The following is a 17516-nucleotide window of genomic DNA, read 5'->3' as shown; positions in this document are numbered from 1 at the left end:
CCTATTGAAATACATTTTTCCCCACTCAGTAAAATATTATGACAATGTTTCTGAGAAGTATGGATGGATGGTGTGGGAAAGTATCAGTGCAGATATGATGAAGTTATAGAGACTTTGAGATGAGTCCATAGGATGTAAGAAGAGATTTAGAGCTATATCTGTAGTTATGTACAGTTTTCTCAGATTTTGAATAACTGCTAATAATTTAGTTCTTATAAACTAGGTACAAAAAAAGCCTCATCTGATTTCATTAAGGTTAAAGGGAGTTTCACTGTGGGTAACATTAGGGACAGAATTGGGCCCTGGTTTACTACAAATAGAAACTCAGCAAAATATTTTCATACAAAGTTCAATAACAAAAGGAGTAAGTTAATAGGAAAGGAAATTGAAGCAAAGAATGTCAAAGTGGAGAGCAGTGACGAGTGCCATTCCTCCGGGGTTGGTGTTGGGACCGGCGCTGTATAACATCTCTGTTGGTGACACAGACAGTGGGACTGAGTGCACCCTCAGCAAGTTTGCCAATGACACCGAGCTGTGTGGCGCTGTCAACAGGCTGGAGGGAAGGGATGTGCCATCCAGAGGGACCTGGACAGGCTGGAGATGTGGGACCATGTGAACCTCATGGAGTTCAACAAGGCCAGGTTCAAGGTCCTGCATGTGGATCAGGGCAATCCCAAGCACAAAAACAGGCTGGGCAATGAGTGGGTTGAGAGCAGTCCCACAGAGAAGGACTTGGGGGTATTGGTGGGTAAAAACTGACTATGAGCCAGCAATGTGCACTCGCAGCCCAGAAAGCCAACTGTGTCCTGGGCTGCATCAAGAGCAGTGTGGCCAGTAGGTTGAGGGAGGGGATTCTCCGCCTCCACTCTACTCTTGTGAGAACCCCCCCTACAGTGCTGTGTCCAGCTCTGGGCCCCCAATGTCAGAAGAACACGGACCTGCTCAAGTGGATCCAGAGGAGGCCACAAAGATGATCAGGGGCTGGAGCACCTTCCCTGTGAGGACAGGCTGAGACAGTTGGGGGTGTTCAGCTGGAGAAGAGAAGGCTCTGGGGAGAACTTACAGTGGTCAAATGTTACTACTCTGTTAGAACAATTTCTGTTTAAAAGACTTTTTGAGTTCTTGAAAAATGAATTGGTCTTTTGGTGTTCTTGGTCTGGAAAATTTGTTACTTTCAAGAAACTGTGATGTGTGCATCTGGACTGTTTGTAAATTGCCTCCCAAAGCACAGCGTTTACCTGTTACTTCCTGTGAAAATCAGTTTGTGTATTTTGAGTCAGTTACTGTACAAGAAGAAGCTGATGAAATGATTCCAGAACACTTCTGATACAAGAAAACAGTGTTGCTGTGGTAGCTGTTGGCATTCTTAGGTCCTTTTTTTCTTATTTCTGTTCTTGTGCTGGTGATAGTTAAAACCTGATGCTTCTATGTGGCCTTGGATAGCACCTTATTTTAATGACTTGTCCATCCAAAATAGAAACCAACCACAAAATCTGGGGCTCTTGTAAAATATAAGGAACAGAAACAGAGATCGAATATGCATTTTGCCATCACTTCACTTATATTTAGGCTAGTTCTGGCAGGTATTTGAGTTAGTTTCGGTTGCTATATTGTCTCCTGAGTCACTGTCAGTTGCTACATTGTCTCGTGGAGAGGTGGTGCAGTACGAGGACAGCTTTGAGTTCTCTACGTGAGAATCATTCATTGCACTTCAGGAAGGAACGAAGGTGTTATGAGGCCTGTGTAATCTACCTAGGCATTTAAATGATCTTTATCAATGTAGTATCTGAGATCATCATATTTAAGAAAACAAACCAAACCAAACCAAACCAAAACAAAACAATCTGTCTTGTTAATGTTTAAGGCACTGGTTTGTGTAGAGACAGATCATTCCACTTTAGTTGTCAAACAGAACAGAGACTTTCACCTGCTAATCACTCTGTCAACCCCTGTGTTTTTCTTTGCATGTCAACCGCATGCTCTGTATCCATGAATAAACTAGTATGACACTCAGCCAAAAAATAGCTCTCTATATAAATCAGAATTGTGAGCACTTCATGCCAGTAGTGCATATTCCATAATGTATGTCCCAGCGAGCACATACTGTACGCCTGTAGCTTCTGCGCACTCTATATATGCTGGTGCACAGAAGGTCAGCTCAAGTACGAGTACTCCATGATGGTAGAAAATGTCTGTTATTGGGTCAAATTTCAATCAGGTGTTTCCCCTGACTGATGAAGATTACTCCAAAAGATCAGAAGTAGGTATGTTTTAGTAAATATGACGCAGAGGAAACAGTTAACTTATATTTAGGCTTACAATGATGCAAACTTGTTTATCTCAGATTACAGCAGTCAGTTTCACATTTAAGATTAAAACCAAAAAAGTTTCCTGAAAGCTGTAATTATTTTAAGTCATGTATAATTATATGAATAGAAAGTACATTTCTTGCACAGTAAGTTTACAAGATGGAAGGACAAAACATACTACTTTTATGGTGAAGGAGTTACTTGCAATTTATTCGTAGAGCTTTAAAATGGGTATTTCAACACAGGTTTTCTAAAAGTTCAATTGATTACAAAGTCATTGTGTGTGTTGAGCTGAAGTATCAGAGGATGGAATTAACTTACAGCATGCCTCGTTTTCATTATAATTAAAATGGAAAATCATGCCTAACTGAACTAATTTTAAGTTTTACCCATTCATGGTTTTCTACATATTCTTCAAATTTCCAAACACAGGACGCATTTTAACTAGGATTTATACATTATATTCCAAGTGGTTTAGAAAAAAAATAAAATTAAGAGGTATCTGGTACCAGTTAGTGCAATATATTTAATTGAGTTCCACAAGGATATATTTATAGATCACAGGCCCGCAAGGCTACTGACTACTCTGCCTTTTTTAAAAGTCAAGGAAGACATGGAATTTTTTGTGCAAAGGACTATAATATTGGGACAATGCTAGGTCATTTATGAAATGTTCTGCACTCGTGGCTGCTCATATTCTAGCAAGCTGACTCAAGTATCAGCAATTTTTATTCACCTCTGACTCTACATCTTTTGAATTTAAACTTCTGTGAAAGAAAGAACAGAGTAAATGTATTTCTGCACTCCAAACTTGCTTAATTTTCAATTAAATAGTTCAATTACATAGTCCCTTTAGTGGCAAAAAGCAAGAAAATTGACAAGTATGACATTCTCTACTCAATATACACTTTATTCACCATTTCTGCTACTCACCTCAGTTGCTCTCTCCCACCTCTCTTCTCTTAGCTGACCAAGGTATGTCCTGTTTAATGGCTGCATGTGCTTTGAGTGTTGATATAGAATTGGGATGCCAGTCATAAATGACATTCTATCCATTATATTTGACTGGTATTTTACTGGTCAGTTGTGACACTAATTCCATAGTGAAGGAGGAGTATCTGGGAGATTTAGAAAATCACCAGAAAAGCATGATCTGGAGATATGTCAAACCAGATGCCCGTGTCTCCTCTCTGCTTCCTGAGGACTTCAACCTCCTCTCCACAGTCTCCCTCTCCTGCTCCCTTTTATTTCACCTATTTAGTGACTGCTGCTTCAGCTCCGTGTGCATTGATAACCCTCTGATCTAGGTAAATTTCTCTCCCCATTTGTAAGTGACCTGCAAGGTACCTTCTTAAGAAAATCCTGATAATGCCACGGAATGATATAGCATCTGTAGGTCACCAGAGATGGTGATTACAAGACAATTCTAGAAAAGGGCTGAGGAATTTCATGGCTTAAAATGGGCTACTGTGATCATCCTTGTTGACCTTGTGCTCCAGAATTTCGTCTCCAATTATATAGCATCAAGATTTATAATGTACAACCAAGTTAGAGTAAATCTTTCAGAATCTTTAATCCTGAATTTTTATCCCAAATCATAAAAAGTTTATGACAACTGTAGATAGAATTTGCTGCATCTCAGCTAACGACACACATCTTCTATCTCTTTTGAGGGTTAATATTCCCTTCCTACTGTTGAAATTATCTAAATGACAATGTGTAGAACCATTTTGTCCTAGTCATGGTAATAATTTTGCTCAGGCTTCCTGCATGTGCATACGACTTCCAAACAAGCTTTACCTTCCTCAGCCACTGTAAGTCTTCCCCCTCTCTCTCTTCTCTTTCCTATGTCTGTCTTTAAATCATCATGTATTCATATGTCCACTCATTCTCTTATCTGTTTGGAAGTAGATAGTGTCAAAGATATTATCAGAACATCTGGACGCTGGAAGTTGGAAGTGTGAGGAGCTGAGATTGTTTATGTAGAGGAATAGTGAAGAAAATGATAGCATTTCACAAGGAAACATCTGTGTATTTCCTCTACAAAGGTTAGCAAGGATGTTATTGAAATAACCTTACGTAGAAAACATATTTGTGCTATGGCTCTGAAGTTACTGTGTCAAATTTGAAAGCCAAGTTCTAATGCTTAAGTGTGAAACAGAGAAGTTGTAGTTCTGCTTGAAGTGTGAATCTCAGTGCATTTGTAACTGTGGTGTCACTACTGAAACTTCCACAGCATTTATAAAATATGCATTTCAGATGCGTACTTGGCACTGTGTTCCCCTCGGTCTTGCTTGTACAAGATTTGATCTAACCTTCAGGTTTTTTTTGTAATTGTTGTACTGGGTGTTGCACATTGCTCATCTATTATCAATTCTTTACAAAGTGATGGTAAGAAACCAGCGACTGAAATAATAAAAGGTAGGAAAAGATCCATAGATAGCATATCTATGAATGCATGCTCTTTTACTATCACCTGATGTGAGATTATTCTGTGGTACAAACTGACCATATCAAGGAGTGCACAACTCACTTTGGCTTCAAAATCTTACAACCGCTTTTTCAGCCCTACCCACTCGTACATATGCTAATGCATGTACAAGATTTAGTGCATGACATCTGGAAAAGCCTCAGCTTAACTCCCTGTGTAGAATTGCTCTTCAACTTAGTAGGAATCTTGTAACTTCAAGAGTACATGTGAACTTTGAGAAGCTTTTGCTGGAGGTGTTGCTAAGGGAGATGTTTTCTGACTTCACTAGAAAGTGGCAGGACTTTTAAGTATAGAGGACACCTTAACAGAATTGGTCTTCTCATCTCAAGTTATTATATTGAGGTGACACATAAATTGTATTTAAATTGTTGCTTGTTATTAAAAAAATTTAAAAATCTTTCTCAAGGTCAGATAAAACCTCTGTAAGATAGTTACGTGCATACAGGAATCTGCTCATCAGCTCACCATCAGTTCCGCCTCAGTGCATTTTTGGGATATCTGAGAGCTTTCTTCATTTTTTGTTTTTCTGACCAAGAAATTGAATGAGCCAAAGAAAACCATCATGCCCAGGGGCTTCCAAATTTTGCTAACCAGAACAAAAGTAGGAGTTCATTTAATTCTGTACTGTTACTCACACAGTACATGGCTAGCTCATCATAGTTAAATACATCAGCATGCTGATGAAATGCTCTCATTTAAGTAGCACTCATCACAGCAGTTAATAATCCATCAGAACAGCATAATATGAGCATAGCAATACAATAAATAACGAAAGATGAGTGTATTCTGATTGGCTAGAAAGGAACATCTGCTCAGAGAACAGGAATTTGCTTACTATGCAATTATTGAGAAATAGCCCAGCATTAATTGTGCAAATCACATTTTCCCAGAAGATCAGAGTACAAAGGAATGAATGTAAATAAAAAACAAGGGTCAGCTTGATGTGATTTTCAGCAATCAGGTTAAAACAATTCTTTCAGCATAATTATACATAATGTGCTTTGGCTAGAACAATTTAAGTAAGTGGATATATGCTGTGAAAGAAAAAAAAAATCAGTGTGCTGTTTGACTGGAGCACTCTTATGGAAAGTGATAACATGATACCATTAGAAAACTCAACAGGACAATCTACATCCATGCATTAAGAGAAGCAGAAGTCTGAACATCTGTTTCCCGCTATTGAATTCACGAAAGGGGCTTCTCTGTGCAGGGAATAAGTGAATAAACAACAGTTGGAGAAGGTTATCTCTGACATTTCAAAAAAATGTTGAAATGTCACGAAAATGAAAGAAGGTGAGAATGAAATCACTGAAATAAAGGCGTGCTAGGAGTTAGCTTGGCAAACGAAGCACAGACATACAAGAGCAAGCAAAACCTCTACCCATCTTTCTTCTAAAAATGTAATAAGATTGATTAATCATGAACAGCATACAGTTTATCTTCAATCAAAAGAGACTACAAGGTGGCATGAAATTGTTTTGGAGAAATATGCCATAAAGCAGAGTTCCCTAAGATGTTCCTTTAGCCAGAAAAAAAAAAAGAAAAAAGTGACAATTAAAAGAAGTGCTACTAAGTGTTAAAAAAATCCAGAGACAACTAGTCAAATTAAAGAAAAAGAGAGTTTTATCTTGGATGTGAAATTTTCCTTTCTCCTTTTTTTTTTTTTTTTTTTTTTTAATTCTTTTTCCACAATCAAGAGTCTTGGAAAAGCAGTAATAATAATAAAAGAGAAATGGACCCAAGCACCAACTCGCTGCCAAGGGCTGTAATACAATATCTCAGCATTTCAAGGGTAAATCAGTGTGAACTGCGTTTGCCGTCCCTCAGAAAAAAAGTAAGTATTTAACTTCCGTTCAGCCTGTGTGGACTGCTGAAATATAGGAAATCGGTTTCAGGGAGGGAAAAAAAAAAAAAGAGGAGAGAGAAAAAAAAAAAAAGGGTTTCCCAAAGAGAGCGTCGAGCGGAGCGGACAGAAGTATGAAGAGCGGCAGCGCGGCTGCTGCCGGTCTGCTCAGCTCAGCTCAGCGCGGCGGGACGGCGGCGGCGGACGGCGGCGGGGGGGGCAGCGGCGCGGCGGGCGGCCGGTGAGTGCGGCCCCGGGAGCCCTGCCTGCTGCCTGCCTGCCCCGGCGGCGGGGGGAGCCCTGCCTGCCTGCCCCAGCGGGGCTCGCTGCCTGCCCCGCGGCGGAGCCCGCAGCCCGGGCTCCTTTAAATTAAGGGCTTTTGGTGTGTCTCGCCGCTGCTTTCGAGTTTCAGGCGCAGGGCCGGGGGCGCAGCGGGAAGGTGAGCTTCGCCTGTGCGCTTCTCGCTGCGGAGTAGGTGCTTTTGTTTCCTTCCCCCCGTGTCCCGGGGAGGCCGTGGGGGCCCCGCGGGGGAAGCGGCAGGGCTCGGCGGGGGGCTTCTTGTTGCTTGTGGGGTTTTGTGAGTTTGTTTTGTTTGGTGGTTTTTTTTTCTTTTTCTTTTTTTAATTTTTTTTCCCTCCCGCTCTCTGGCTGTCCGGAATTTGAAAGCATCGCAGAGGCGCAATGAGAGCGGGCGTGCGTGGGGAGGGCCCACGGGCGGCTCGCCCGGGGCTCGCCGCGGCTCGCCCGGGGGCTGCCGGTTCCGCGCAGGGCCGGGGGCCGCGGCGGGTTTGCTTTGTCCTGCCCCCGGGGGGCAGAGCTGGGAGCAGCGCTTCCAGCGCTCATGGCAAAGCCATTAGCTCAGCCTCACTGCGCAGCGGGGCCCGGGGAGGACAAACGCATCGCGGGTCCGCGGCGGGTGAGAGCGGGAGCGGGGGGGCGGCTGCCGGGGAGCTTGTGCAGGGAGGAGGCGGGGGGGATTCCCCTTGCGAGGCGCCGTGCGCGTTTCCAGCCCGTCTGTCGGGTAGTTCCTACAGGCTCAGCTCCCCCCACCCCGCCCCGGTCTCTGATTTATCTCTCGGGCCGCTCCGCGTACCGTTGGGGTGCAGGGGGTCAGGACGGGCTCGGGGCGCCTGCAGCGGCCGTGGGCGAGCTCAGGGGCTGCGGGAAGTGCTGGGGGGGAGGTGGCCAAGCCCCGCCGCGCTGCGGGGGCTGCGCCGGGCGCTACCGACCGGCCCCCACTGCCCCAGAGGGCGGGCGGCAGGAGACCCCTCTCATCCCAAATCCACCCGTCCAGGTTCTTGGTGTCCTCTTCAGGCTCTAGAGTCAGCTCTGAGGAGGGCAGAGTTTGACTTTTAGAGGGCTCCGTTTCTTCCCTCGTGCTTTCCGTGGGAGCAGCGCAGGCTGCTGGCTTCCCGAGCGGGGATTGCTGTCCGCAGCCTGCGGGAGCGCGCGTGTCCGCTGCGCCGGCTGTGCGCGCTCCCGGCGGCACCAGGAGGGCGCAGTGCAGGCTCCCCGGTGCCGTTCCAGCACACTTCTGACATGACTTTGAAATTAAAAAGGGAACAAAAAAGTATTCTTCGGTTTCCCCGCACATTAAATTATGAATGGTTTCTTCACTGTGGAGTAGACGCTGAGCCAAGTGTAATGGTTTTATGATGGTTTTGTGATGTGGTTTGTGATTTAATAGGAAATTAGCTGACATTCCTAAATTCATATCATGGTACCATAGGCCATCTGATCAGCATTACACCCTTCTACCCTAGTTGGAACCACAACCAAACCTAGATGGAGGTGGTGAGATGAGGAAGAGTCATACTACCCTCAAGTTTCTAGCTCTTACTGACTTTAGGCTACTAACTTATTTGGTCACTTTATTTATTTTACCCACGGTCTTATTTAAATTGGCACACTTACTATCCAAAGTACCTCTTCAACTCCACTTTACACCTCTCAGTTAAGCTTCACACTGATTTCAGGACAGGATTTAGAAATGGAACTTCATAATTAAAAGCAAAGCTGATGATTGGGTGTCAGCTTGTAATTCCATCTGCATAGTGTGCTTGCAGCAAGAGACACGCTTATGCTCCTTGGAAGATGAGATATGTCAGTTTAAATATGTATTTCCTTTTCTAGTTGGTGGAGGTTGAAACTTCTGTACTAATTTTTAACGTCTATTTTGCTTAGACAAGCAGAAAAGCATACAGTGAGAGCCAGGCAAAGAGAAGTCAACTTGAAAGTTTTTGGACTGTGTTAGGAATCAGGGTCAGTTTCCAGAAGTTATAATTTTATGAGCAAGTAGATATTGAACATTCCTAAAGTTTTGTTTTGGTCTATATGAGAAGGACATTTTGCTTTCCTTTTGGTAGAGGAGACATTATTAAGGCAGCAAAACTATTTCTACTAGGCATAGTTCTGAAAATGTCTAGGCTTCCAATGATTAGCTCAGATTTTTAAGTGCAGTTAACTTCATTTTGGTCTGGCCTCAGACCAAGGGCCTTACAGGTCTAAAGTATTGGTAAGCTGTTGTGCCAGGTTCTCTATCCTTTGCTCGAAGTACTGCACACATTTGTAACACGTATATTCATAACCTAAAGGACAAAGGCTTCTTGTGAATAAAGTTTACTTTATCAGTGTAGATCACATTTTGATGTAAGCCCTTAAAAATTCTAATTGATTAATGAGTTTCAGATGGTGGTTCCCCTCCAATGCCCCTCCCCCTGCGCCTAACATGTACAGTATGCTCCAAGTTAATCTGGGAAAGCTCCAGAAACCTTGGGCTAAATAGGTTGTGGTATAGTTTATAAGGATAATAAAATATCTAGAAAAATTGAATTTCCTTACAAAAATATGCTTGCTGCATTTGTGAGCTTATCTTTTATCTGCTTGTTTATGGTAGTGAGAAAACTAAGATTAGAGATATATGCATTTAGGATGGTGCAGACAAGAGTGACCTGTTCCTTACAGAAGGGAAAGCTCTGCAATAGCTCAAGAGGAGCTATGCAGTCTAGTAGCAGAATCTCTTTAAAAGTGATTGTGTTTGCTTTTACATATGTAAAAGGGCAAAATTAGAGCAATTACTGTTCTGTAGTAAACTGGAAATTGCAGGTGGTAAAGACTGACTGAATAACATCTACCAGTGAGTGACAGGTCTCTGGGTTTTTTCCTAATGCATCTTTTAGTCCACTTCAAGGATTTCAAGTAGGGAAGCTTTCATGGTTTCATTTGGGGAAATTATTCTACTGTCTAGCAGATCTCACCATAGGGAACAGTTTCCTGACATTAAAAATATCAATTACAGAAGTTGTTAGTTACCTCTGTGGCTCTCAAAGGAAGACATTCATATATCTTTTCTTCCTCCTTTCTGCATGTGTTTGTGTGTATACACACAAGTATGTATATGGGTGAGGGGGTGAAAAAACAAGAGCAGCCTTTAATCTGTGGACTAATCATATACTCTCCATATCTGAAAAATATGCCAACACTGAGAAAGGAAAACTGAAATCAGTTTTCAGATGTGAATGCTTGGACGTGCTACGTGCGTAAAACTGGCACTTGCTTACGTGAAAGTGGTGACTGCAAGTATGGGTCCCACGTTGTGGGCAGCCTCATTTCTGCTGCACAAATGTGTGTTTTGTGGCTGCAACCTAATGTGTTTATGAACATTGAATCTTTTATTTAAGCCTCTTTTGCACCCAACTTGCAGTTACAGTAAGTGAAAGCTTCACACAGTCCACTGAAACTCCAGTAAAGTTTCAAAAGTTCTGTTCTTTTCCATCTGCTTGAGGTGATTAGAACTAGCAGGGAGATCCAGCAGAAACCCTTGCCAGATACTCATGAGCTCTGTTCTGGCTTTTGATCCTCTGTCTCCTCTCTTTCCAGGATGGCTGCTTTCCAATAGCATTACCTTCTCTCTAAGACAGCAGGAGATTGTCTGCAGTTATAGCCGATACCCCTTTGTCAAAGCCAGTGTGCAGTTTGGTGCTCAAGTTCCAGTTCCTTCAGAGAAAAACTATTGCTGCGCTTGTCTAAGTTGCTGTCTGCTTCTACCACTGACAGTAAAGCTATTGCACAGTTGCGTGCGTGATGTCTTGTCTCTTCTACAACTGATGGCTAATGTCATATTACAAGAGACCTCATTTCACAAGCCTAAAGGCTGCGTATTTAATTCTGTGAAGATTTTATGAACTAGAGTCTTTGAACCCAGTGTCCAAGGCAGAAATACGCCATCTTCTGTTCCAGTTGTTCCAGGTTTGTAGAGCAACTAAGCCACTGAATTGGCATAGGTGTGTATCTTCAGTCCTGGATACTCTGGTTTGGCAGCCAACTGAACGGAGCCAGTCTGTTAGCTGGTCTGCTACGCAATGGTACCTGGGGGCCAGGATGGGTGTCTGTTGTGCACCGTCACAGTCAAGCTGGTGTGGTGCAAAGAGGACATCATGTAGGACCTTTGCATCAGAGATAATTGGATTGATCTCTAAACAGAGTTCTGAGTTTGCTTTATGATTTATTTTTTTTTTCCTTCCATAGACACTTTTAAGATCTTTTTATTCTTTTCTGACTGAATGCGAATACAAAGAAAAATGCTTGTTTCGCTGGATACTTAATGTCTATGCTAATTCTTAAACCAAGTCATAAAGAGCAAGTAACTCAGCAAGACTTGTTCACCCCTGACCTGGAAGGATTGCATCTAGGAGCAAGTTAAAAGGAGTGGTTCAAGCCTCCTTTTGTTTGAGAACTAATGCAGATGTTGTAATTAGGAATAAGGTTGAAGCAACAATGAAACTTGTGTAATAGAGAGAGCACTGCATAGCCAGCAGCTACTCAGAATCAGACATTATATATATATATATATATATGCTGGAACTGGATGGGTAATTTGGAGTAAAAACTTACTCGTTTGTACAATCAATTCACAAGGTGGAGCATGTGTATTTTCTCTGTATGTATAGCTATGCATACACACACACTTTTATAAACAAATTTTTACTATATAGGTACATTTTTTCCTCTTGATAATACTTGGTTTTGGTTGAAGACTACTATTATCGCAATTTTACAGGTAAGGAGGCTGGTTGGAATAGGAAATGGAATTGAATCCAGGCGTCTGCAACTGTGAGTGCCTAATTGTGCAGCCAATTTTACTTTCTGGATTAGTTTTTCCCTCCTGTGTGTTTTGAGTACAGAGTGTATCATTCCTGAATCCTTTTGTTCTACCAGTTAACCCCAACAAAAGCCAGTGGAATTACAGAAGATTACTTGTTTGATTCTCATTGCTTTCACCTGATAATCACTGACAAAAATCAGCAGATAGTGTAAGTTACACTGCTGGCAAAAGGCAAACAGTGAGCTACAATACACAGAAAACTAAATGTACTACTGTAAAGCAAAATAAAAACTTCACTGTTTGGTAGAAGCAAGGAGAGAGAAATAGACCCTTTCAGTGTGTTGAATCTGTTACATGTCACTGGGTATACTGTAAACTATCCCATGCTGAATTCTTCAGCTAGACAATAAGTCTAAGAATTTGAGATGTCGTCCTCTTATTGAGAGAGGTGGAAAAAAGGGCTGTGCTGCATAAATATGATCTGTAGCAAAACAGAATGAAAAGTAGTTAAAGAGCTTTCCTTGTCTGCCTTCAGAATAGTAGGGGGAAGGTTTTGCTTTTTGAGGAACACGGCATTGAGAGGTAAGTTTTGAAAATGCTTGTGCATATCTCATGTCAGCCTCAACACTTCATAGGGGAGTGTTACATTCTAGAAAATATTTGACATGTTTGTGTTGGCTAGGTTTAAAGAGCTTTATATATGATGATTTGATGTTGCTGTTAGAAAGTAGTGAGATTAGGACAACAAATATATTTTGGCTACTTTGTTCATAACTTATGTCTGCCAAAAGGAAAGGATGAAGTAGCTGTTGGAGCCAAAGAGCCTTGCCTCAGCTGCAGTGATGTATCCTTGAATGCTACTGTCTACCTCTGTGGCAAGTTAGTCCATTTTCCTGACCAAATTATTCACTAAACTTTTCTCCAGCTCACCAGACATTTTAAGGAGGTGAGTTGATGGTATCTGAGCGAAGAATCAAGAGTCTGGCCTTGACTACAGGTAGAATCTTCAAAGGGATCTTGAAGGAGGAACTCAGGACCCAGCTGCTGTCAACTTCATCCAACTAATTCAGTTGAGCTTCTTCACAGGTCCCAGTTAGTATGTGGTGAAGTTTTAATAGCTAATATATGGGTTATTACAATTGATTAAGTAGATGAACATTTTAATGAAGCTTAGGTACTTCAGCACTGAAGTATCGTGGAGGCTTAAGTTAAAGTTCAGTAGCGTTCAGTGTTTGCATAAAGAATAATTAAGAGTTTGATAGCTTCAGATGCTTGCACTTTGATAATTGACCCACAATATCAGTTACAGAATTTGTGAGAGGAACTACAAGTAACAAATTATGCTCTGCTCCTCAAAGGGTGTTTTTTTGTTTGGTTTTGTTTTGCTTTATCTTAAAAATCCAAGGGAGGAATTTTGTTGCTTTGATTCTAACAAGAAAGTATGTTACTGAAATGTAGGGCAGGTTTTCAGAGAAGTACTGCGGAAGGGGAATTTCTTTTTTTTCAGAAATGCAATTAAATAAAACTTAGAGAGGTGAGGTTGGATGGTATGTGATTAATCTGTGATTTTTCAGGGTTCTTCCCAGTGGAGACTCATCATCGGTATCAACTTTATAATTCAGGGCTACTATTTCATGCAGACCTAGTCCCAGTATAGATGCCTGAGTCGTTTTCAGCTTCTAGAGGTTTTTGTCACCTCTCTATCTTCTCATCTTTCCTAGTTTCCTGTTCTGAGAACCCGTGTCCTAATACAACTGCTTTAAACTCAGAATACGCATCTTGTCTCTGGATCTTCTCTCTTCCTACTACCACAGTTACTATGAAACTGAAGCACCCATGCATCCTCCAGAGTCGGAGCTCTTTGTTCTCTCACTTTTCTTCCTTCAGTGAGTCTCAAAAGTTCCTTGAGACCTTTACACCGCCTGGTTGCTGAGTTTTATGAAACAAGAGGTAGGTCAGTATGAAATATATTTAAAGACAGCCCTGTATTTTAGAGACAAACTGAAGTAACATCTCAAATCCCTGAACTCTCTGCTCTGCATCTCCACAGAGATCAGACTGAAGCATAAACAGACTGCAGTGCTTGTTTCACAGACTGATGGGGAAACCCAGACAGCCTCCATGTAGCTGCTTCAGAAGCCTTCCCTCTTTTCTCTAGTTTTAAAGAAATACAATTTTCAGACCTTAGAATTACGTCAGCCTCAGCAGTGGCAGCAGCCTGTATCATATCTGCCTGGCTGTCAGGCATATTATAATGTGGTTGGTTATTAATTGGCTCCAAGTTTCAGAGGGCACTTCATATATGTGATCTTAGAAGTGGTAAGGTAGGTGGACCTTTCCCAAGGTGAAAGAAAAGGATGTTGTTTCCGTAGTTTTCCTCTTAACATGGCCCAGCTCAGTGTGTGTGTCATATGTTATAATCCTAGCAGGGCAGACCCTGCTTAGGGTCCCATGATGGATACTGCTGTGTGCATCCTTGAAATACAAAGTTACGAATAATTTAGTTTGGAAGGGACCTCCAGGGGTCATCTAGTCTAACCCCCTCCTCAAAGCATGTATGAACTGTGAAGTTATTTCCAGTGAAGAGGTGCTCTGTCTAACTGGTTCCTTTACTACAATTGTGCTTCTTTTTTCAGGTATATTTTTCCAATCTGTATGTCAAAAGAAACAAATTGCAGGATTTTGTTTCTAAATATTTAGATACATAGCTGTTAATAAACTGTAAAAAATGATGCCAAAAAAATGATGTATTTTTACTTTGCTTTATATACGTAATGTATATGAAGTGAACATTGAAGAGTGAGAAATTTTTTTTTGATACTTTTTACCGATATAATTTCAGAAGTGATTCAAGAGCATAAACTAGTTTTGGTTCTGGTTCTCACCCTAACAATGGAGTTTATAGACTCCAGAAATCAGTCAAAAAATTATTTTAAGGCTTTTTTTCTGGAAATAAAGTATATGACAGAGGTATTTATACTTGATTTTTCCCATATAATCTTTGAAGACAGGGTGGTGTCAATTATCCATCTTGCATCTGTTTCCATCCAAAATGAAACAGTCATTTGAAGCACTAACTTGCATGGTTCTGAGTGACTTACAGCAACTTGAAATATACTGTCATTTTAATTCCTTAGCTGTTAGTACCATCTAGTCTGAAGGAATCTATTTTGAGAGTGACATTCTGGATTGATTTTTGCAGAGCTAACAGCCTAATTCTCCTTCCACTCCCTCACACCCTGCCTCAAATGAACAGGTATGATTTGGGTTTAATCAACCAGGAAACCATAAATCCAAGCTGACATTTTTACAAAGTCAGTTTTCAGAGGAGAGCTGTGCTTAAATTACACACTTTAGTCTGCCTTAAAGTTGTATGCTTTCAAAGGAACTTTGATACATGAGGATTTTTGTTTTTGTTAGAAAAATATAAAATCTACTGATTTATACAGAAATGTCTATTTATACAAGGGAATTAAGTATTTTTTATGTCTATTCCCGCCCCAACTGAAAAAATTGTCTAATTTCAGTAAGAAGTATATTTGTAGTGAAAGCTGTGCCTATCTCAAGGGCAAGCCAAATTTAGGATTGGGGTGGAGTCTACTCTCAACAAGAGCTTAAGCAGATGTTTTCGCGAACAAGGAGTTTAGTTACCCAGGGTATGGTTAAAAAATGCTGGAGTATTTTAATGTAAGCATTAAAATACCCAGATAGCATTTCATATGTTTGGAAATGTCAGTTACAGCACAATTTTATGGAAGGGCAATTCCTTTTTACATTCAGTAAATGTTTTCCTTTTTTGGCAAAAGAATTGTTTTTAGTATTCTTGTTATTCCAGGCCACAGTGGAATAATATAACAAATTGTTCTTCTCTGTTGTTGTTTTTAAAGTCGCTGTTACCTCCTACCTGACTTGAAAGGTATGCAAAGGGCAGATAGAAACAGTGCTTGCAGGGTATCATAAGCTGAAGCCAGCTGACGTGAGTAACCACAGTTGGTGTGGATCAGCCGGTTGACAATAGGCACAGAACTGTTCCTTATGGACCTCCCAACCCCACTTAATGTCTGTCCAGTGCCTTGTCACTGCTAGTTGGTGTGACTGGGTGTTCAGCAGGCCACAGCACACCAGGCAAACAGTCTCTCAGCTCATTACTGCAAGCGTTAGGATCCAGGTCTGAGTTTCTTTTCAGAGAGAAAAATAACTTTCTGTCCTTAGCACACTTCTGCCACAGATCGGGGAATTAGTCCTTCAGGAGCAGAGATATAGGTCCAGTGGGCCTAACGTCTCTGACTGCTGCAAGACTCGGAACACTTAAGTAATATTTAACACATGACGTATTGTCTTACCTAAGTTTCAGAAAGTTGTCACTGAAGCAGAGAAGTATTTGTATAAAAGGTGGAAGTGGGAAGTGTGGGTGACCAGCACTAGCTGTTGTGCTGCTTTCTGAAGAAATAAGGCTATTCAGTAAATCTATTTGGTGTGGGTTTTTGTCCTTTAATTATTCTAAAGCTGTAGAATAGACTGATTCCATTTGGTAACTGCATTTCTTAATTGTTAATAAATTTGCTGTAGTAGCATAACTCGTGTTTTTTTTGGGCCTGATCCAAAAATCTCTGAAGCTTTCCATTTATTTTGTCTGGATATTGGATCAGGCACCGTAGTGAGTTGTTAGTGTTGTGTAAAATGTTTATTTTGATTTGATTTTTAATCATTCCTTGCAGAATATTTGGTTATGTGTTGGCAACGTGTAGCTTGGTGAGTACAAATGAAGTTGACGTTTATCTGTATGATTTAATCACTTGCAGTGTGAACTATTAACAAAACAAAACTTCAGTCATAGATGTTGTGTTTGTGTGTTAGATCCATATCTATTTGTCTGACATGTAATTTGTTAGAATCCTAGCTACTGTTGTTATCTTCTATAATTCTAAAAACAGAACCTGTGAAACTTTATTTAGTACTTATTTTTCCTTTTTTTCTTCTTTTTTTCTTTAATATGATAAAACAGGTACAACAAGCGGCTAAGCAATGTGCACTGCTCTGAGCCCGAAGGCACGTGGGCCTGGCCTCTCTGATATGCATCAATACAGTCAGTGGCTTGCAAGTAGACATGAGGCCAACTTGTTGCCGATGAAGGAGGATTTGGCCCTGTGGCTCACAAACCTACTGGGTAAGATAGAGTAAGATGGAATGCACATACTGGGCATTAAGAGAACTCTATACACTGTTAGCTGGAAATTCGGTCCTTCAGTCTTCTTTGCATTTCAGAAATAAAGATAGTTATGATTTTCATATGGACACTATGTGTACCTAATGTGCACATAGGTACATAGCTGCCTCCACATAGTGTAACTGTTAGCAAGGTTAGAAAAGCTAGTAAGTAATTTGCTTCCGCAGTGTTTCTGTGAGTAGCATAATTGAACTTTATTATTCATTTCATGATTATTTTTCCTCAAATTTCCTTTTAAATGTTCTTTTGCATGTGTTTTCTGTATTAATACCATTAAGTTGAATGGTGCTAATTACTGCCATCAACTCCATCTTCCATTTTTATTGGTAGGCCTCCTAAAGAGTATGAGTGTACTGACAGTCTTGAACAGAAGGAGTTCTTTGCTGACCAAGCAGTCTAGTGATTGATAATTGCCGCTTGTGGAAGCTTGTGCACGGAGGGGTCTGACCTCGTGGCTGCAGCTGGGACCTGGGGATTTACTGGTTGCAGCTGTATGTCTCGGTGTGTGAAGCCAAAACATGTTGTTGATGAAGGAGGATGCA

The 17516-nt window shown here is 41.1% G+C and overlaps 1 protein-coding gene across 1 annotated transcript in view; it reads left to right on the top strand.

Moving 5' to 3' along the window:
• Window positions 1-16585: 16585 nt before the first annotated feature.
• GAS2 (growth arrest specific 2) overlaps window positions 16586-17516 on the top strand; it is an 86307-nt gene continuing 85376 nt past the window's right edge. The window contains exon 1 of the mRNA XM_074884818.1: window positions 16586-16914. Within this exon, the coding sequence (XP_074740919.1) occupies window positions 16773-16914 (142 nt within the window). The 5' untranslated portion in view covers window positions 16586-16772. The remainder of the gene's footprint in view (window positions 16915-17516) is intronic.

This window comes from Strix uralensis, chromosome 15 (assembly GCF_047716275.1).
Source record: "Strix uralensis isolate ZFMK-TIS-50842 chromosome 15, bStrUra1, whole genome shotgun sequence".
NCBI classification, from domain to species: domain Eukaryota; kingdom Metazoa; phylum Chordata; class Aves; order Strigiformes; family Strigidae; genus Strix; species Strix uralensis.
This window is presented reverse-complemented; position numbering and strand designations above follow the sequence as displayed.